Consider the following 22,806-nt stretch of genomic DNA (forward strand, 5'->3'; position numbering starts at 1 on the left):
TGCTTAGTACATGCTTATGTAACTTAATCTCATTTTGTGGGAGAAGAAATAGAATCCCAAAAAGATGCTTTACCCAGTGCCATTCAACTAGTTAGTTGCAAGCCAGGTCATCTGATTCCTCCACCAATAACCTTTTTCTTTCTTTTCTTTCTTTCTCTCTTTCTTTGTAGGCATGAAATGTGGACCCCAACTGTATTACTTATAGGCTGGTGGCACTTGCTAGGTCTCTTTATGAGAATGGATTTTGGAGTCAGACTTAAATCTGCTTTGCCTGTTAGCACTTGGGCAAGTTTCTTATTCTTTCTCAGTGAAGGTCTCACATCTCAATAAATGGGGACAATAATAGCTCCCACATACTGTTGTTAAAACAAATGAAGCGAGGTTATTTGGAAGCATGTTGTACAGATCATATGCTTCAGTAAATATCTGTGAAATGAATAAGGGGTAACTATTACTGTAGTTAATCTCCCTCAGAGAGAGTCAACATTCTTTACCCTTCAGGTGTGGGATATGTATTCTTACTGCCCTAGTTTACTGCTATTTGGCTACTATCTTTTTGTTTAGAAAATGCCCGCTTCGCCTCCCTCATACCATTTTAATTTGTTTAATTCCAGACTGATCCATGGAGGACAGCTTTTAAATGGACTGGCAGGTCCAACGGTAACGAATGCAGCTCCATTTCTCTCCACAACGTGGTTTTCTGCAGATGAGCGGGCCACTGCCACAGCTATTGCATCAATGCTCAGCTATCTTGGTGGAGCATGTGCATTTTTGGTCGGACCACTTCTTGTTCCAGCTCCCAATGGGACGTCGCCTCTTCTTGCTTCAGAGAATAGCAAGGCCCACATTCAAGATCGTATAGAGATTGTATTATACGCAGGTATTTTTGAAGTTTGTTTTCCTCCTGTTATATTTTATCTTTTATTCCAGCATCTTCACTCTACTTTTCTGTACTAGATCACTTCTGATGAAATACTTAACAGGACTAATTAATATACACATATGTATGTATGTATGTACTTTGTTGTATAATATGCCCATTTGAAACTTAACCTTTCTAGGAAGTTATTAAGTTTCAAATGTATTATTGCTGCATGGAAGGTTATTTCGTGACTTTCCTTTTCCCATCCACTTACAGTTAAGTTCTGGTAACATATTGTCTAATGCTTTTCTAGATATCTGACCAGTATATAAAACTAAACAGCACTATCAACAGTAAACATTAGTTAAGCACCTATTGGTGGGTGTTAAACCATTTTCTCCCTTGCAGTGTCCCCTTTATTAGCCATGTTCTCTAATCTAATAAACCCATGTCACCCACAATTTATTCTTTCCTTCATTTTCTACTCTCTGTATGTTTAGTCTATGAATAAGGGATAATGATCCATCTGAAACCTTAGATCCTTTTTCTTTATTTCCAGAGCCATAGTCTACTCTTACATTACAGTCTCTTACAGATCTCCCTAAATACATTCCCTTCCCCATACACCTGTTTATTATTTCCTTCTGCATTCAGAAATGTTTTTATGTGTTGACTATAGACCAAGCACTGTGCCAAGCACCAGAAATTGGTAAGATCACTAATGAGATCATTATAATACAAATAGACATTTACAGAGTTTGGAAGGCCTAAACAGCCTGAGTTTGGAGAGAATTTAAGGAGTCGGGGAAGGTTTCACCAAGATTGTGATAAATAAAATTAAGAATTTCATAGGAGTTCACTAAATGTTTAAGTGAGTTAGAGTGTCGTGCACAGAAGCAACAGCAACCGCAAAGGCAGAGAAACTGGAGAGAGCTCAATATGTCTTGGGATCTGCATGTAATTTGGTAAGGCTGTGTTAGGGTGGATTTGTGTGTTTGGATGTAGGTGGCAAGTGGCATAACATAAGGCTGGAAAGATAAGGAACCAGATTATAATAAACTTTGTATTAATCTATTTATTCAGTAACTGCCTTAACAAATATATTTTGACCTCCTGTGGATCTGTCACTGCGCTAGGCACTGAGGTAACCGGGTTCCTGTCCTCATAGGACTTAACAATGTCCCAAAGGATACAAACAGGTAAACACACGGCTGTAAAACAGGGTGGTAAGTGCTATTGCCAAAGGCCTACAGTTGCTCTAAGTGCTCAGAGGTGGCGCACCTAACCAGATTTTGGAGCTCAAGTACAGTTTCCTGGAGATAGAGCAGCTAAGTTGGGACCTGAGAGATGGCAGAGTTAGCCAAGTACAAAGGTCAGGAGGAAGAATGTATTAGGCAGAGAGAACCTGTATCTTGGAGGAGAAGCCTGGTAAGAGGAGAAAGCCTGTTGCATTGAAGCAGTCTGAAGCCCAGAGTGGCTTACATCTGGTGAGAGTAGTGATAGATGAAGCTAGAGAGGTAAGCCAGGCCGTGCAAACCTTCTCATCAGGGCTGAAAGGTTTGAAGTTCACAGCTTTGTGGGCAGTGGCTGTACTCTAAAGAATTTTACGCTGAGAGTTACATGACGAGATTTATATTTCAGAATACGGTTTGGAGGAAATAAAAGTGAAATCAGGAGTAGTAGCAGTACATAAATTATTTAACCCTCCTGTAGACACCTTACTCCTTTTAAAGAAAAAAATATTGAAATGTAAAAGTAAGTAAGTAAATCAAACTTCAAGCAGTTAAAACAAATTTTAAATTTTATTTTGGTTATATCATTTTTTTAATTGAACATTTAAACAGTGACTGAGTCTTTAAATGACTGCATTTTAGGCACTTTTTGCTATAACAGATAACCCTACTCAAAGCTTCACAGTTATTTCTTCATTGCTTTTATATTCGCCAGTCTGCATTCCTGAAATATTGTCCCATAAACCTTCATTCCATTCAAAATATTTGCTAGAACTGCTACCTTAAAACATTAATGAATCTTAAACCAAACTATTCCAGACAAAGGCATCATAAGTAAACTACAGACCAATAGACCAGTATCTCTGAGGAATAGAGATCCACAGTCCTTAAAAAATACTGGCAAACCAAATCCAGCAACATACAAAAAGGATTACACACCATAATCATACAGGATTTATTCCTGTAATGCAAAGTTGACTGAACATTCAAAACTCACTGATGTGATATGCCATATCAATTGAGTAAAGGAGAAAAAACCACGTGATTATCTTAATAGATGAGAAAAAAAGCATTTGACAAATCCTACACCATTTCAAGATAAAAGAAAATCAGAAATAAAGACATGAGCTTCCTCAACCTAATAAAGGACATACATGAAAAATCCACAAATAAAATCATGGTTATTGGTCAAAGGTTGAATGCATTACTCCCCACCCCCTGAGATCAGGAACAAGACAAGGATGTCCACTCTTTGCCATATCTACTTAACATTACACTGGAGGTTCTAGCCAGGATCACTAACTAAGAAAATGAAATAAAAGGCATTTTGAATTGGAAAGGAAGAAGTAAGGCTATCTCAGTCGAAAATGGCATGATCTTGAATATAGAATTTTGTCTGTAATCCATTAAAAAACATATTAGATCTAAAAAAGAAGTTTAGGCCCTGACCATGTGGCTCAGTTGGTGGGGCATTGTCCCACAATGTTAAAGGTCACTGGTTCCATTCCCACAGTCAGAGCACACGGTTGGGTTGTGGGTTTGGTTCCTGGTTGGGGTGCATACAAGAGGCAACAGATCCATGTTTCTCTCTCATATCAATGCTTCTCTCCCTCTCTTCCCTTCTTCCTAAAAATATAAAATATTTAAAAACAAAAATGAAAACAGGACCCTAATTAACAAAACAAATGAGCAAAATGGAACCAGAGGCCTGGAAACAAGGAACAGACTGACGGTGACCAGAGGGAAGGTGGGAGGGGGAGAAGGGGGAAAAGGGGGAGGGTCCAGGAACATGTATGGATGACCCATGGGCATGGACAACAGGGTGAGGAGTGACTGTGGGGCCACTGCAGGGGAGGCGGGAATTGGGGCAACTGTAATAGAAAAACAATGAAATTAAAATAAAAACAAATTTAGTAAGAATGAACAAGTTTATCCTAAAAAAACGTTTTAGGATGCAAAATTAATGTATCAAAATCAATTGAATTTTTATACATTAGCAAAGAGCCATCCAAACATGAAATAAGGAAAATGATGTAATTTATAGTAGCCTTAAAAAGAGTAAAATATTTAGGAATAAGTTTAACAAAATAGGTATAAAACTTGTTCTCTGAAGACTATGAAACACTGTTGGAAGAAATTAAAGAAGACCTAGAGAAATGGAAAGACATCCCAGGTTTAAGTGATGGAAACTTTAATATTGTGAAGATGCTAATATCCCCAAATTTATCCACAAATTCAGAGCAATTCCACTTAATATTTGGCTTCCTTTGTTGCAGAAATTGTCAAGCTAATTCTGAAACTTACATAGAAATGCAAGGGACCCAAAATAGCCAAAACAACCTTGAAAAAGAACAAAGTTGGAAAACTCACACTTTGCAATTTCAAAAGTTACTACAAAGCTACACTAATCAAAACAGCATTGTACTGGCATAAGGATAAACATAAAAATCAATGGAGCAGAAGTGAGATTCCGAAAAATAAACTATTGCATTTATCGTCAATTGCAATTAGCACAAAGGTGCTAAGACAATTCAATGGGGGAAAAATAGTCTTCTCAGTAAGTAGTACTGGAATAGCTGGATGTCCACATGCAGAAGAATCCATTCTAACCACTTCGTTACACCATACACAAAATGAACTCAAAATGGATTGTAAACTTAAATGTGAAAGCTAAAACTATGAACTCTTAGAAGAAAACATAGGGGCAAATCTCCATGACTTGTTATAGGCAAAGCCTTTTCATAAAGGACACTACAAGTACAAACGACAAAAGAAAAATATGTAAATTGGGTTATATCAAAATTAAAACCTTTGTACTTCAAAGAGCACCATCAACAAAGTAAAAAGACCACAGAGTGGGAGAAAATAGTTGCACATTATATATCTGATAAGGGACTTGAATCCAGAATATATTTATAAAAATTTACAATTCTGCCTGGCTGGTTTAGTTCAGTAGATTGAGCACAGGCTGCAAACCAAAGGGTCGCCAGTCTGATTCCCAGTCAGGGCACATGCCTGGGTTGTGGGCTAGGTCCCCCTGGGGGCCACGTGAGAGGCAACCACACATTGATGTTTCTCTCCCTCTCTCTAAAAATAAAATCTTAAAAAAAACCCTACAATTTAGTAATAGAAAGACAAACAACCCAAATGAAAAGTGGGCAAAGAACAGAATAGACATTTCTTCAAAGAAGATATACAAATGGCCAATAAGCACATGAAAAAGGTGCTTACTGTTTTTGGTCATTAGGGAAATGCAAATGAAATCCATAATAGATAAGCTTCAAACCCAGTAGAATGGCTATAATCAATAAAATGGAAAATAAGTGTTGGTGAGAGAGTGCAGAGATTATACATTGGAACCCTTATGCGTTGCTGGTAGCAAGATAAAATGCCACTTTGGAAACATTTTGGCATTTCTTCAAAATGTTAAACATAATTGCCATATAACCCAGCAATTTCATTTCTAGATATATACCCAAGTGAAATGAAAGCACATCTATCTATGCAAGAATTTGTACATGGATGTTCATAGCAGCATTATTCATAACAGCCTAAAAGCAGAAACAACCCAAATGCCTGACCTTGGCCCCAGCCGCCTGGATGGGCATCAGCCAGTGCTAAAAGTTCCCTCGTGGGCAGTATAGGGAGTCAAAAGCCTTGTGACAATCCTTGCTGGGCGACAGCCCAGTTGGTTGGCACACCATCCCGTACACAGAAAGGTTGGGAGTTCAGTTCCTGGTCAGGGCACATACCTAGGTTACAAATTCAGTCCCTAGTTAATGCTTATGAGAGGCAACCAATAGACATTTCTCTTTCTCTTCCTTCTCTCTCTCTCTCTCTCTCTCTCTCTCTCTCTCTCTCAAATCAATAAGCACATTAAAATATATATTTTTAAAAGCCTGTGACACACAGATGGGGAAACCAGGCACTAAATGCTTGTGCAACTTGTCCAAGTCTTTATTCTGCTCCCTCTCCTCAGAAGTGTTTGGAACGAATTTAACAGTGGAAGGGAGGAAGAGGACTCGGGGTTGATGCTCGAGTTTTCTGGCCCTTCTTTTCACTCTCCCCAGCTGCTGACTGGTGCTCTGGGTATTCTTCGTCCTGAGGAAAAGTCACTGTGTTTGTTTTATAACTAGGTTGAGTAACCTCCTTTCCTACTCGCTAGGAGTTTAGGTCCCACCCTCCCAACTGAACTTCTGGAAGCACTTTGCAAGTGTCCTCCCAGTTCCCAGACACCTCTGTGCTCACTCAAGATCTGCCAGGCCCCAGGCAAGTCTGGGAACAGGACCAGGTGCTCAGGGGTGAGGTGCCTGCTTGGGAAGAACTCACGCACCTTTGAGAAGGACACGGAAGCTCATCTATCCTGCCTCCACAGGAGGGATAACTTTGGAAGGGCCCTTGTGATATTTCTGCAAGATTTATGCTCATGTTCTAAGCCCACTGTGAAAACCTGTGTACAATGGCCCACACCCTCCTGAGAAGCCACAAGAACAAACCATACTGGCACCGAAAGCAGGGGAACTACATCTGATGGGCTTGCTCTGCAAATTGCTTGTATTTGAATTAATTCCACCTCACACCTTTTTGTCCCTCTGCCCTATTCTTCTAAATAAACAACAATTAAGCTAACAACAGGAAAAGTGGAAAATGTGGTATATTCCATTCAGTAGAATATTATTTGGCAAAAAAAGAATAAAGTACTGATATATGCTCCAACATGGATGAACCTTGGAAACATGCCAAGTGAGAGAAGCCAGTCACAAAAAAACATATATGATTCCATTTATAAGAAATGTCCGTCATACTCAAATCCATAGATACTTAAGTAGGTCAATGGTAACCTACGGCTGGGATATTTGTACAGGTAATGAGTATAGAGTTTCTTTCTGGGATGATGCAGAAATTCTATAATTGTTTAGGTGATAGTTGCACAGTTGTGGATATACAAAAAAACATTGAATTGTGTGTTTAAATGTATGAATTGTATGTTATATGAATTATACCTCAAACTGTCTATACAAAAATGCCAGTAGGAAGATGGGCAAGATTATGAACAAGGCAACCACAGAAGAACTACAAAGGACCAGTAGGCATGTGGAAGATGCTCATTCACTGTTACTAATAAATAACTGTAAAGTAAAACAATTCATTAACTTTTGTTGCTTCTCAGATTGACGAAGAATAAAGACATTGTGATTGAATGTCTCATAGGACGTTGTACTTTTTTAGCCTGTGTATTGGAATTATCCTGCCGAAAGTGCCTCTTGAAATCACTTAATTCAATCCCTTTATTGGCCCAGAAAAAGGAAGTGATTCATTCAAGTTCCAAAGTTGATAGCATAGGCAGGTCGATTCTACAAGGCTTCCCAACTTTTCTACTACATTAGGCACAGTTAACAAAAAGCGGGACTTCTAGGGGACAGAACTCTGGAGGGGATAATCAGAATACCTAGGAACTCTCTCTCCTATGGTGCTGCCAAACTGAGATTGTTGGGATATTCATTTTAGTTCCAATTGTTTACTATTCTGCATTAGCTAGTCTTGTGTTAATAAGTTTTGCTCTCTGTCTCTCGGTTTCTTACTTTGTCTGCTTCCCTGTTCTGTTCAAATTCCCATATAGCCTGTAAATTGAGTCTGTCCTACATCAGAATACCCTATTGTTGATCAAACAGACCCCTCCTGTCCTGCTTTTACTAGTGAGTTCTTTATTTTCGAGGATCATGCTTATTAGACAGTCATCCTAGACCTATTTCAGGATCTCTTACAGTTCAGTGCTGTGGATTTTAATGTGTTTTTCTCCATAGAGTAACATTTGTTTACCACCTCAATCTTTTTGTCTGTTGTATCTATCACCATACTTTATGCTTATAGTATGAGTTCTTACCAATGACCTGCTGAAATTTATATCTCTATATATTATCTTTCTCACAAGACTGAGCTATTTTTGGTTAGGTACTATATTTTTGTTTATATTTGTATGCCTGGTGCTTAGTTGATGCTCAATAAATATTTGTTAGATAAATAATACTTGAAATATTGAATTTTTTGTGTTGCCTGGTTAACATTTTCCTTTCCCCCCCTCCCAGAATTCGGAGTGGTCTGCTTGCTGTTTTCTGCAACTCTAGTTTATTTCCCACCGCGGCCGCCTCTTCCTCCCAGTGTCGCTGCAGCGAGCCAGCGACTGAGTTATCGGCGGAGCTTTTGCAGACTGTTAAGGTAAATATTCTGAGAATCACCGAGTGGTTTTGACTAGCACCTTCAACAGAATTCCACCTTTATTTGAGATCATTTAAAATACTAATTTTTCAGTAACCTATTAATCAGGTTGTAAATAATTGATAAAAACCTGATTAAATACCTTCCTATCAGAAATCTATCTTAAAAAACTGCCCCAAACAAAAACCTCTATAATTTTTGCCTTCTCTATATACCACCTATATTATTACTTACTTAATGTTTTAAAAATCATATCTTTTATTTAAATAATTTTGTTTTATGAGGAACCATATCACATAATAGTACCTGTGAGATCGTGGGTTTTATGTGTTTATTATATTTTTTCCTATAAGTAAATTCTTTTTATTCATTCTGTATTTCTTAATACATATTAAAGTAAACAATGCTAGGCAAAACAAATAAGATAAATAATGCCTATATACCTTCAGCAGGATCATACTTTATTGCTATAATTGAAATGTAATTAAATTAAATGCTGCCCTTAAATTAGGCTTCACTGCTGCAGTGCTGGAATCAATTCTTTAGTTTTATAGACCATCAGTTGGTGATCGCGGTTTGCAGTTGGGCCATTAGAACTTTGGTCTTGAACTTTTCCCTCCCGTCTCTAGTGATTCATTGCCAACTCTCTCTGGTCGGTTCTTTCTCTTCTAGTGTTCCTCTCCCACCAGATGGTGAGTAAGTTCCTTGTGGTCAACAACTGTGTCTTCGTGCCCTGTGTAGTAATATCATCTAGTAGAATTAAAATATGAGCCACATAATAGAGCATTTAAAATTTTCTAGTAGCTTCATTAAAAAGGTAGAATAAACAGCTAAAGATGAATTTAGTAGCATATTTTACTTAACCTGTTATATCTAAAATAGTATTTTAACCTGTAGTCCATATTTTACATTCTTTTATTCATACAAAATCTTTGGGATCTTGTGTGTATTTACACTTACAGCTCATATAAATTCAGATGCTAAATTTTCATTAGAAATACTTGGTCTCTACTTAAATTTTATTAAATTAACAACTGAGCAGTGTCTCCCATATTGCATTATTTTATTTAAAAATAAAAATAAAAATAAGGGTTAGGCCCTGGCCAGGTAGTTCAGTTGGTTGGAGTGTCATCCCAATACAACAAGGTTGCAGGTTTGATCTCTGATCAGAACACATACAAGAAGCAACCAATGAATGCATAAAAATGTGGAACAGCAAATCATTTCTCTCTCTCTCTTCTCCTCTCGCTTCATCTCTCTCTTCCTCTCTCTTCCCTTCTCTCTCTCTCCCCCTTCCTTTCTCTAAAAATCAGTAAATTTTTTAAAAAGTTAAAAATAAGTACCTGCAATTTTTCAAGCTTGGAATTGACACATCTTTAATATTATTTGAAAGGTCTTATATTCTACAGACAATTGTTTGGGCCTTAATTGAAGATCTTTTACTTCACTTCTGTGGAAGTTCTTATAAAATTCACTGTGTATTTGTTGAACATATCTCTTAATATTACCCACTTACCTTAAATTTTTTTTACACAACAGACATTGCTCTCCTGCAGCAAATTGCAATTGCCATTCATTGTGAAATTTGCAACATATTTTCTTCCAGTCTCTTACTCTTTTCTCCATAAAACATTCAAATAAGAAAATTACAGTGTTATGTCATTATGTAAAAAAATATTTAGAAATGAGGTAGTTTACTGACACCAAGATAATCAGTGATAGGTTATAATACAAAAAGCAACACATACTGCAACATGCACACAAAATCTTTCTTACCCAGTGCAGCAGCTAAAGTGAATTGTAGTTCTAGCAAAAAAATAAAGTTGTGTTTAAAATTAAAAATTAGTTCTTCAATTGCACTAGCCACATTGCAAGTGCTGAATAGCCACACTTGGCTAGTGGCTTGACCATGTTAGCATAGCTATGTAACATTATTCTTCAAACTTTGGTTCACAGCCAAGTGAAGTAGGTTGATCACCTTTTTATTTTTTTAAGTAAAAATGGAATAAAATAGAATAAAAAATATTGCATCACTTGTAGTAATGATATATATCTTTTGTCAGACTTTGGTTTTAGTATATATATATATATATATATATGGGTAGGTCACAAAATAAAAATATAGTTGTTGCTCTGGAGTGCTGTAAAAGGTCTTGGAAAACCATATCTTTACAGTACCTAGTACATTGCTTTCCACTTAACAGGCAAAGAAAAAATAGTTAAATTGAATTATTGTCAGTGGCAGACATTTGTGAGATGACAGTTAAAATGATAGCTTTTTAAAAATGTTATTGAAGTTTTTTATTATGCCAAGCCAGAAATTAGATAGCAATGGCTAAGGCTAGAGATGTAGGTTAGGGTCATATCATGCTATTCTGATGATTTTGGATGATGTGGGAAATGAGTGGTCATTGAAGGATCATTAATTTTAAGGTAAGGAGTTACATAAAAGATTATTCTGATAAGGAAAAACAACTTAAAATTATCTCTCTGAACAACCTCTGTTTGCTTCTAATTGCTCTAGCATCAAGAGCTTTATGCTCCATTTAAACCAAAAAGTGTAAGATCTTCTCTATTAAAAAAAAACAACCCTTGTTACTAAAGCCCAACATTCCTGTCTCGTCCCATATTTGTCGGTTCGGTCTGCAGGATTGCCTGCTGCTTTCTGCTCTGGGGCTTGCCAGGTGAGTTCTTTGAGGCCACCATGCTCTATTCCCTAGCCTACCAATGCAATTTTCTCTTGTCCTTCAAAGAACCCCTGACTACTCGTTACTTTATGGATTAATTGGAATAATTTCCTTTCTAGACCAATTATATTTTCTGGGGAGAAATAGTCAATAGTTGCTTGCCAGAGTTACCACCACAATTATTTACTGTTCGTATGATGCCTTTATCTTCATACGCATTTAACCTGTGTAGCCAAATGTCAACATTCTCTCCCTTTATCTATTAGTTTAAATTATATTTTATTGATTGTGCTATTACAGTTGTCCCCATTTTTTTTACCTTTGTCCTCCTCCAGCTAGCACCCCCCACTAATCCCCACACCTCTGTTCATGTCCAGGGTCATGAATCCAGATGACAAATCATTTCATCCATAAATATTTCAATATGTGTAATATACATTAAAAGGATAGGGACTCTTTAACATAAATGTAGTGCCATCGTGACACCTAAAAAACTTCTGGACAGTAGTTTGCTAATATCATATCACTGTCTACATTTTCAGTTGTCTCATAAATGTCATAATTTTTTTAAAACTGTTTGGATTAGGCCCAAATTAGATTCACACAATGCAGTTGTATGAATCTATTGGTTATCATCACCTATAGGTTTCCTTTCTACCTCACTTTTTTCTTGGTCATTTATTTGTTGGGGAGCCAACTCTTTTGTCTCCAATGTTGAGATTTGGTTGATTGCCTCTTTCTAGTATAGTTTGCCGTGTGTCTCTGCCCTTTATATCGCCTATAAATTGTTAGCTAAAGCTAGGTTGCGATTCATGTTTTTGCTTTTGCTTTGGTTTTGGTTTTATATGACTACTTCATAAGTGATGCTTTCTTCTTCCATCAGGAGGCATATGGTTTGTGGATAATTCATTTTTGTGATATTAGCACCCTGTTTTCAAGATTGAATACAACTAGTTCTTTGTAATCCATGGGATGAAATCATCACGTTTTATCAACCCACTCCCCCTGTGGACCCAAATTGCCTCCAATTCATTGTCCCCGCAATACTGCTGCAGTGACATCCTCATAGGCATCACAGTAGATCTGAGAATTTCTTTGGAAAACACACCCCACAATAGGATTGCTGGATCATAGATGGGTTGAGCCTGAGTTGCCAGATATTGCTAGACTGTTCTCCAAAAAACGCCTGCGCCTACCAGCAGTGCCTTTACCCTGTGTGCCCAGCAAACGTGGTATTATCCATCTTTCTCATTTTTGCTAGTAGAGTAGGTATAAACTAAAGTCTTTAATTTGCATTTCCTGGTTATTAATAAGTTTGAGACTCTTATCATGTAATTGTTTGCTTTTTAGGTTTCATCTATTATAAATTCCTCTTAGTTCCTGCCCACTTATTAATAGTAGTTGCTGTCATATTCTTAATGATATATATATTCTAGGTATAAATTCCTTGTTGATTTAAAATTTTTAATGTTCAAATATTTATTTCTGTTCTGCCTACTAATTTTTGTCCATGAATTCCTTAGTTATCAATTTTCTGATTTTCTCTTTCTCTTTTAGGTTTTCAACCTACCCCTTCTATGTGGTGTTAACTGGTGGTGCAGGGTTTCTCTGGGGGGTTTTCTCCGTAAAATGAACTAGCACCATTTGCCACAGGTTTCCTAGCCCTTTCATTTGTAGTGCCACCTTCGGTGGAGATTGAGTTTCTGTGTCTACTTTCCCCCATCGTTCTCTTTGTTCTTGAGCCAGTCCCATATGTTTTTGTTACTTCGGCTGTGTACGGTGGTTTGTCCAAATATCTGATAGGGCAGTGGCCTCTGTTTTCATATTTTTTTAAGGACATGTTTGCTTTCCAAGGACTTTTATTCTTCCATATAAACTTTAAAACACAGTTCTTGAGTTTCTAAAAGATTTGGCTGAAAGTTTAACTGTGCCTGTGTTGAACGTGCAGACGAGTTTGGGGTCAGTCGACAGCACTGACTGGCTTCTTCCGCTGCTCCCCAACCCAGCTCTTGGGCCTTTGCAGTTTATTATTACTTTATAGTTTAAAAAACTGTTAGTAGCTATTGTGAAAAATATCTACTTTTAGTTATATTTTAAAAGTTAAACTTTTGGGGGGAAGGGAAGGGTTGTTAAGGAACATGTATAAAGGACACATGGACAAAGCCAAAGGGGGGTCAGATGGAGGGTGGGTGGTGGGGAGAAAATGGAGACAACTGTCCTTGAACAACAATAAAAAAGAGGGAGAAAATTAAACTTTTTATTGGGAGATAATTATAGGTTCACAAACAGAGAGAAAACATGGACCTTTCCTCCAGTTTCCCCAGTGATAACACCTTACACAGCAGCAGTACAGCCTCACAGCCAGGGTATTGGCATTGACACCTTCAAGACAGAACATTGTTATGGCCACAAGGATCACTCCAGCTGCCTTCTGCAGCCACACCCACTTCCCTCCCACCACTCCTTAACCCCTGGCGAAGCTCTTTAGGGCTCATTACTGTAATGTTGTCACTTCAACAATGTTATATAACTGGAATCACGTAGTACACAAATTTCGGGGTTGGCTTTTTCACTCAGTGTAACTCCCTGGAGAATCATCCAGGTTTTGTGTGTCAGTTTTTATTTCTTTTTATTGCTGAATAGGACTCCACAGTATTCATGTACACAGTTTATTTAACTGTTGAGGGACATCTGAGTTGTTTCTGCTTTTCTTGGCTATTACAAATAAAGCTGCTATAAATATTTGTATACAGGTTTTTGTATAAACATAAGTTTTTATTTCTCTGGAATAAATGCCCAGGAATAAATTGCTAAATTAGATGGTAATTACATATTTTCATTTTTTAAAAAATGCCATTTTTCAGAGCGGCTGTACCATTTTTCATTACCATGAACAGCACACAAGTTTTCCAGTTTCTGTGCGTCCTCACCAGACATTGGTGTTATCACTGTGCTTGTATTTTAGCCATTTTGATAGGTACATAGAGGTACAATTTCTGTAGAGGGCAATTCGCATTCTGTATTAAAGTTACAAATGTACATACTCAGTGATATAGCAGATGCACTTCTAGAAATTGATCTTCCCCTTGGGCTAGTGTACGTCTATTTAACCTGTATTCACATGCATTCCTTTGCCTGTAAGAGCAAAGGAATAAAATTATATGATATATAAATGTGTAAACTATATATGATATAAAATATATAAAATTATATATCTATATCTCAGCAGGGCTGGTTAAATAAATTATGATATACTGACATAATGGAAAACTGTGCAACTGTAAGGAAGAATGAGGAAGCTCTGTGTATTGACTGTAGAGGAGCTTTAAGACTTAGGTTGAAAAAGTAAAGTTCAGCAAATGGTTGTCATATGCTGTCATTTATGTAAAAGAGTGGGGGCATATTCATACATATCTGTATTGGCTCCTGTACTATGAACTATTTCTAGGAAGTTATCCAAGAACGTGGTAACGTCGGTAATTGTGGGAAGAGGGAAGAAAGGGTTCCAGGGAGAGGGTTTCCCCCTATTTTATACCTGTATGTTTTTCAGCCTTATGAATTGTATTGCCTGTGAAATAAGTATAAAACAAAAATAATAGTAAGACAAATGATAATAAAAGTTAAAATGCACTCTGAAAATGGTAAAACTAACAAATTATGTATTTGTTTTTAATCATTTTTTCTCTATCTTGTTTGAGGAGAAACCATCATTTTTTAACATTTGAATGTTTTATTTTTCAATTATAGTTGACATAACAATATTTTATTTCAGGTATACAACATAGTGATTAGGCATTTATATAACTTACAAAGTGATCACCTGATAAGTCTAGTACCCACCTAAGCAACTATAATTTATGCTTTCAATAAGAACTGAACCTATGTACTCATTCTATGAAATAATGTTAGTAATTCATCTATGTAATAAACATTGACAATTTTAAACAATATGGACAAAAAAGACTATTCTTCTAAAAGTAAAAAATTTAAAGAACTTTGAATTTATTAACAAACTGATAAATGTTTTTTAGATCTGATTCCTATGTTCCAATTTTCAAATGACTGTTTTCGTGAGTGAGAGTTTAAATTCTAGAGTTTGAACCTGTAATGTTTTCTTCTCCGTATCTCTTACAGCAATTTGAGATTTTTGATGATCGCTTTAGCATATGCCATACCACTTGGTGTATTTGCCGGCTGGTCCGGAGTTCTGGACTTAATTTTAACACCAGTGCATGTCAGCCAGGTAAGCATTTTATTTCTTTTTATGTTGTGGGTGTCTTACATGTTCTTGGTTTCAGCTTCAAGGCCTGGGCAAAACATTATTCTATACCATTATTGCAAAAGCAAGGTCCATATAAAATAGTTATAAACAATATTGATTTTTCTTCCTAGATTTTGTTAAGTTACAAATTTCACATTTATTTGGGTGTTATTATTGGTGCTAATTACAGAAAAATTAGGAAAAAAACTTAAGTTTTATTGGCTCCATTTTTTTCTTGCTTTATACTGTATAAATATTAAGATCCCATCATAGAATATATGGCTATTCCTACATCTAAGTTCTTACCGTCTCTCCAGTCTCAGGATGAAAATACCTCATGTCTTTCAAAATAGCCATTTCACCTGTATTCTCAATGCCGTTCATTGCTTCCTCTTGCCTCCAGACAGTATGATGGAGAGGGGCAGAGATTTAGGGGCACATGCTAGAAATACGGCACACTGGTCTGATAGTCCACTGTATGAATAGGAAACAAATTCTCCGTTTTGCTTTTGGTGAGCATTTCACTTGTTTACAGCCCTGACTGGCGCAGACAGTGCTGTGTAACCCTTCTCGTGCATGCTTCTTGATGCCCCTCTGTACGCATTTCTGTTGGATATGTAGCTGGCAATGGAATTGCTGGTTATAGTGCATACCTGGTTTGCTAGGTGATGCTAAACATCTGCCCGATGGTTGTATCAGCTTACAGGCCCACTTGCAGTACCTGAAATTTCTCATTGTTCCACATCATTCCCAGCACTTGACAAAGTTGGCCTTTTTAAAATGAGACATGCTGATGGCTGTGCAGTTGTACACCATTGCAGTGATATCTTTTTAAGTGTTTGTTAGATATTTGAATATTCATTTTTTGTGACACACCCATTCATATCTTTTGCCCCCTATTGGGCTTCTTTTTCTTACTGATTTGTAAAGAAGAGAGCCGTGCAGAAGGGGTCCCCAGAAGACTGTGTGGGGTGTGGGGTCCTCAGCAAGTGACAGGTGCACTGCACCTGTAAAGGGCAAAACTACCAGAGGTTTGACAGAGAGGCTGCTGTAGGTTTGAAAGCAGAACAAACACCGTAGAGGGCAAGCAATGCTGGGCGCTTGGAGCTCCGGCCCAGCCAGAGTGGGAAGACCTCATTAACACCTTGGGGTTCTGTGGAGACACCAGAAAGGCCAAACTATAGAATATGGGACCACGCCCTAGAAAGAGGAAGACCTACCCTACTTATACCCAGTAAACAAAGCCTACAAACAAGCCCCAACAAAAACCTGCAGAGGAGACAGTTTGGCGATTGACTCCTGCCAAGCGAGAGGCTCTTGGGAAACAACTTGGTCTCTACCTCTCTGCCATAATAAAACACAAAATCAGCCCACACAAGTTCGTTTAGTAATCAAACTGCCTACTAACATAAAAATTAACTATTTTAAAGAAAAATGAAATTATCCAGAACCTTTATACTGTGTTGTCCATGATATATACTATACATAAAGAAAAAAAACCACCTAAACATAAGACATGCAAAGAAACAGGAAAATTTGAGCCATATTTTAAAAAACAAAACAAATAACGTAGTCAATAGAAACCAACTTGGAGGCAGTCTAGTTGTTGGAGTTAGCAGACAGACTATAATGAGAGAGAGAGAGAGATCTTTGTTCCAAGTTCATAAATGTATTTCACCTATGATATCTTGTAGAACTACATTGTCCAGTGCAGTAGCCACTAGCAACATATGGCTATTTAATTTCACATTTTAAAAAGTTGAAATAGAAATTAAAAATTCACTTCTTCAATAGCACTAGCTGCTTTTCAAGCCACTTGTGATTTGTGGCTACCATATTGATCAGTGTAGATATATTTCATTTCTAACTTCACAGAAAGTTCTGTTGGATAGTGCTGTTCTAGCTTTACTGTCATTCCTGTCATATTTAGACCTACAATTGGAAACCTTGTCACATGGTAGGAGTTAATTTCTCCCCAATGTAAACACCCGTTAACCTATAGCAGCTTTTGTGAAGATCAGGCTTTCCCCATCGCTCTCCAGTGTCACCCTTGTCATTGTGAAGAGCCCTCGTGTGCACAAATGGGTTCTAACCCATTTCCCCCTCTAGCCTGTTTGTCTCTCTTTGTGCCAGTACCAAATTGTCTTAAGTTTTCTAATGTTGTAAGTTTGGGTATTCAGTAGAATAATACCCCTTTTTACTCAGATTTCAATGAAGAAAAATTTTAAATTTATACATCAGTGTGAGAATTAACATCTTTTTAATACCGTGTCTTCCAAACCAAGATTATTCTATTTCCTTCATTTGCTTAGTCCCTAATGTCTCCGAAGTGATGCTTTGTGATCTTCTGCAAAGATGCCATCTATATACTTGTTAGATTTATTCCCACATATCTGATACTTTTTGAAGCTATTATAACTGGTAATTTTAAAAATTATGTTTCCTCTTGGCTGGCATATAGGAGTATAGTTGATTTTTGCGTTATTGAAATAGTCTAAAAAGTTTTTAGAACCCTTTAACTCCATTTAACTGTCTAGCATTTTTGTGCTATTATTGTCAGGTATTTTACATAATACAGGCATTATCATTATTGTTTACACAGTCAATATTTATTTATATTTACCCTATATTTACCCTCTCATCCCTTATGTGTTCTGTTAATACATCACTAGCTGTTGCTGGATGTATTTCCTAGTATGTTGGCTATATTTAAACTGTTTGAGGTCAGTGACCATCATTTGTCATTTTCATGTTTTCTTGAGTTCCTATTATAATGCTAGGCATGTAGAACATATTTGAAAAATATTTGTTGTGACATTGATTATTTTGTTGATATAAATATTTCAATAGGTTAAAGATATATTAATGAGATATTCATATTAGTCACACATGAATCCTTTCATTTGATTCATTTTCTTAAATGGTGTTTCCTAGATTTGTTGCCATTTAGCTATTAACATATTGATTATAGAGGATTTTTTTCATGCCTCCTAAATTACAACATGATCGTTTTGTATTAAATGTGTCTACTGCTCTCTTAACAGGTAGATGCTGGCTGGATTGGATTTTGGTCAATAGTTGGAGGCTGTGTTGTCGGAATAGCCATGGCAAGGTAAAAATATTTTATGTTCAACATGGCCAGAAACAAACAAAATTCCCAAAGGGACTATTGGCTTTTCTAAATAAATGTCAGATTTCAAGGAAAAGTAAAATAGGCCAAGGTCCTTGTTCGGGCTGTGAGAAAATTGACGTGCAGTGGATAGAATTTGCTGCCACAAGAAGCCTTCTCAAGAGTAGTTGGTGCTGAAATGTCTTTGTAGGCTGGAGACCTTTTTCCAGTGTATTTATTTAAACTGCCTCTGTCCACTTTGCTAGAGAACAACATCTACAAATGGAACCCAAAAAAAGGTTTCACAGTAATAAATGCAAATTGATAGTTATCGAGAACAGGAAAGAATTGAAAAGAATCATTTGTAAGAGCATGTCTAGGATTTTTCATGAAAAGGCCAAACCCTGATTAGCAGATATTTATTTCTGGTTTTTTCGGCAGGTGTGTCTAAATTGTTATTCCATTCTGGTAGAAAAATATCCACAAAGACGTACAGTTTCATCAAACTGCCTGTGATCTGACACATTATGGTAACACAGTTTTAGAATGAGGCAGAAGAAGGAAAAAGTTTCATTCTAAAAAAAAGAAAAGAATGAATGTCACTCCTGCATGTGGCTACCTATAAAACTACTCTTGGTCTTTCCAAAGAGATGATACTCACTTCCTAAATAATTTTACCAATTTAATTGAACGCAAAATCAGGCAGCTAGCTTTACCAGGAGAGGAAGAATCTAATTACATATTTGGAGAGATGAAATAAGGCAGGTGTAAGTCACCTCAGTATCTAAACACTTAAGCATGACCGACACAGGATATTGTTATATCTAGATCTTAAAGTTTGCATAGTGTTTCCGGGATAATGAAAGAATAAATTGACACTGTAATTTCTAAATTATTTTGAGGGTTTTATAAGTTAATAAAATATAAGAATAAAATCTAAAAGCTAAAGAAGAGGAATAGGAAGATAGCTACAGCAAATCACTATATTGTTACCAAAATGCATTGACCTGTCACATTTAACAAAAACCATGCCCAATTATTGTAATTAAATGTCCAAGACAATTAGAATGAGTCATCATTTACCAAATTCTATTCTGAGCACCAAATAGGTTGGAGGGAACCACTATATATCAGAAATGACATCTCACATTCTCCTTTCTCTTTATTTTCTTTCTATAAATCTTTGCTACGCAGAAATAGAACTAGATGGAAAAATTAACATGAGGACATTTCTCTTTTTAATTTGTTGAAATGGAAGTTCTAAAAACTATTATCTTTACACTGGGATTTGAAGTCAATTGTAGGTATCTCCTAGGCCTTAAGTAAATCATAAAATTACATTTATAACGCCATTTGGTGTAATTGCATTCTAGAATGCAATCTCCTTATAGACCTGAGCACTTCAGATGATTTTTTATGATATTATGCTGCCAAAGGCCACTACTAAATGTCCTACTGGTCCTAACAATACACTTTGATGTTATTAGCCCATTTGAACAGACTAGGTCTCCAAAAAGAGCAGATCCCAGTGGTCCGTTTATTCTTGGTGATCTGGCCCTGTGAAACTGTCTCCCTGTTCCACTTCACTCGGCTCTGATTGTACCAGAAACTGTCTTATTCTCTCATACCTGGCCATCTGCCTACCTGGCAAGTAAGTTCAGGCAGCATACCAAAAATATAGATCGTAAAAGTATATGGTGAACATGGAATTAAGACAAACTTTTTAGGTTTTCTTGAGGGATGTTGCTATCAAGCTGTGGAATCTTTTTCAAAATAATTTTCTGTCTGTGAACTTTCCTAGTTGAGAACAAACCTGTCACTGGGCAAAGTTGCCCCCATTTTTCCCACCAAAAGGTGGCATCAGCACTCACAGGCAGTCATTTTAGTCCAGAGGGTGCTTACAAATGTGATTAACCACATCACGTCAGATAAGCAAAATGAAAGCAAGTATTGAGAGTGTTGACAGGGACAGCCACATAATTCCAATAGAAAGTAAAATCAGCCCTGGCTGGTATAGCTCAGTGGATTGAGCATGGGCCTGCGAACCAAAAGATCGCAGTTCGATTCCCCGTCAGGGCACATGCCTGGGTTGCAGGCCAGCTGCCAGCAGGGGCCAGTTCCCAGCAAGGGATGCACCAGAAGCAACCATACATTGATATTTCTCTCCTTCTCTCCTTCCCTTCCCTTCTAAAGATAAATAAATAAAAATTAAAATTAAAAAAAAAGAAAGTAAAATCATTTTAAAACAAGAGAACATGGTAAATGTCATATTTGGGGTGGGATCTGTTCTGCAATAGGAACAAGTTGAAGGACGGAGTAAGTTGTTTGCAGGCACAGCCAGACGGTTGTGCCTTTACCATCAACCGTTAGGCAGCAGAAGAGGAAAAGCAATTGGCAAAAGGAAAATTTTTTCTTCATAACTAAATGATGAGCATCTCTACCAGGTGCTTTTTAGTTTCATATTAATTCAGGGGGAAAAAAGCAGGGATTTTTAAGAACTTAAAATGCTATGGAACACAAGGTTTGAAGAATTGTATTCACTATTCCCAAAGCTATGCTCTTGCTTTCGTGAAGCTTACAGTCCAATAGGGAAGACAGAAAATAAACTAAACAAAAATATTCCAACAGAGATAAATACTGTGAAGACAATCAAGCAGTGGGATGGAGGGGGTTTCTCAGGGAGCATGGAGAGCCTTGTTGAACTGAGACCAGAATGACCTGAGGAACAAGCAGGAGGAAGCGCCAGCATTCCAGGCAGACAGGACAAGCACATGCCGTGGGAAGAGCCCAGCACGTATGAGGAACAGAAGCAGGGCGGTCCAGCTGGAGCACAGTAAGGCAAAGGGAGGATGGAGGCAGAGACCAGATCACATAGGACCCAAAGACTCGTGCAACCATTCATTCTCTGAATTTGAATTTTGGGAGAGCCATCTCTGCAAATTTGTGTCAACCAGTTAGCCTGTTTTTAAAACTAGAACAATGTGCACTCATTACGGGATGTTGAGCAATTATAGAAAAAGATAAAGAAAAAGCGGCATTTAAAAGCTGAGAATGCACCCTGTAAGTTATAGATTCCGAAGAGAGATCACCTTTTGTGTGTTTTGTAAGAGAAAAAAACATTTATCACAAAGTAACATTTATCACACATGCAAAATGTATCGATTTAAAATTTTTTTTAATTTGCTTTTAAAAGAATGTATGGAATTTTGAGAAATTTAATTTCTCATTTAATTTTATTAAATGAAAGTGTATCACTGACTTAAATAGTATTTTTAAAATCCAGCTAGAATTAATAGAATGTTGTTTCTTTTTTAGGTTTGCAGATTTTATCAGGGGTATGCTGAAACTAATTCTTCTCCTCCTGTTTTCTGGGGCTACTCTGTCATCCACGTGGTTTACCCTGACCTGTTTGAACAGCATCACACACCTGCCTTTAACCACAGGTGAACACAGACTTTAGAACTTTGAATAAGTATTTTTAGTTCCTAGAAGTATGTATACTCTGACAATAAGGCTTTTTCTTGCTTTTGTAAGTAATTGTTAAGTATACAAAAAGGTCTCCCCTTGTCCAGCCATCAAATCATCATCCCGTTAAAAAAAAAACCTCAATAAATAACCAAATATTTTCACTGGTATTTTACATATAAAAAAAAAGATGTATAATTTTTAACCTAAGCTTATAAAGCATGGAAAGTCTTACATGCTTTTAAATTTCATATTGAAGCATAATACAGAAACATTTTTCTTCTTCATAGCTATCATATCATTGTGCAACAGAAAGGGTAGTGAACACAGGCAAAAAGCTATGATGTTTGTAGCACACTCAGTAAAGTGTCTTACCTAGCTCATCCAATTGACCCGAAGCATCTATAGTTGCTATTTTTCATGCTGTTACAGATATCATTGGGGGTCTATATGAGTTTTCTCTGGCTGCTGTAACAAGTCACCACAAAGGTAGTGGCTTAAAAGGACACAAATTTATCACCTTATATTTCTGTGCATTAGAAGTCCAACATGGGTCTCACTAGGCTAAAATGAGAGTGTGGGCAGACTTGGGATGGATCCATTTCCTTGCCTTTCCTGTCTTCTAAAGGATGCCCACATTCCTTGGCTTGTGGGTCCCTTCCTCCATCTTTAAAGCCCAAAACAGCCTGTTACAACCTTCTCACATTGCACCATCTGCATCTTCCTTCCAAGGTCAGATCTTCCTCTGAACTCTCACATGTGGTCTCCCTCTTCCACAGTGAAGGATCCTTATAATTGCTTTGAGCCCATTTAGATAATCTAGGATAGTATCCCAATTTTAGAGTCAACTGATTAGTAACCTTAATCCCATTGGTAGCCACGTAAGGTAACATATTCACAGGTTCCAGGGACTAAGACATGAGTATATTTTGGAGTGGGAATTGGGGGGACATTATCCTGCCTACCAGAGAGTC

The 22,806-nt window shown here is 37.0% G+C and overlaps 1 protein-coding gene across 1 annotated transcript in view; it reads left to right on the top strand.

Annotated features, from left to right (window-relative positions):
• Positions 1 to 22,806, top strand: part of SLC49A4 (solute carrier family 49 member 4) — a 71,567-nt gene that overhangs the window by 24,910 nt on the left and 23,851 nt on the right. Inside the window, exons 3-7 of the mRNA XM_037132348.2 lie at positions 615 to 880; positions 8,181 to 8,310; positions 15,132 to 15,240; positions 18,303 to 18,370; positions 21,683 to 21,810. Of these exons, the coding sequence (XP_036988243.2) occupies positions 615 to 880; positions 8,181 to 8,310; positions 15,132 to 15,240; positions 18,303 to 18,370; positions 21,683 to 21,810 (701 nt within the window). The remainder of the gene's footprint in view (positions 1 to 614; positions 881 to 8,180; positions 8,311 to 15,131; positions 15,241 to 18,302; positions 18,371 to 21,682; positions 21,811 to 22,806) is intronic.

The sequence above is a fragment of the Artibeus jamaicensis genome, unplaced genomic scaffold (assembly GCF_021234435.1).
Source record: "Artibeus jamaicensis isolate MK-2021 breed Jamaican fruit bat unplaced genomic scaffold, CSHL_Jam_final contig_3126, whole genome shotgun sequence".
Taxonomy (NCBI): domain Eukaryota; kingdom Metazoa; phylum Chordata; class Mammalia; order Chiroptera; family Phyllostomidae; genus Artibeus; species Artibeus jamaicensis.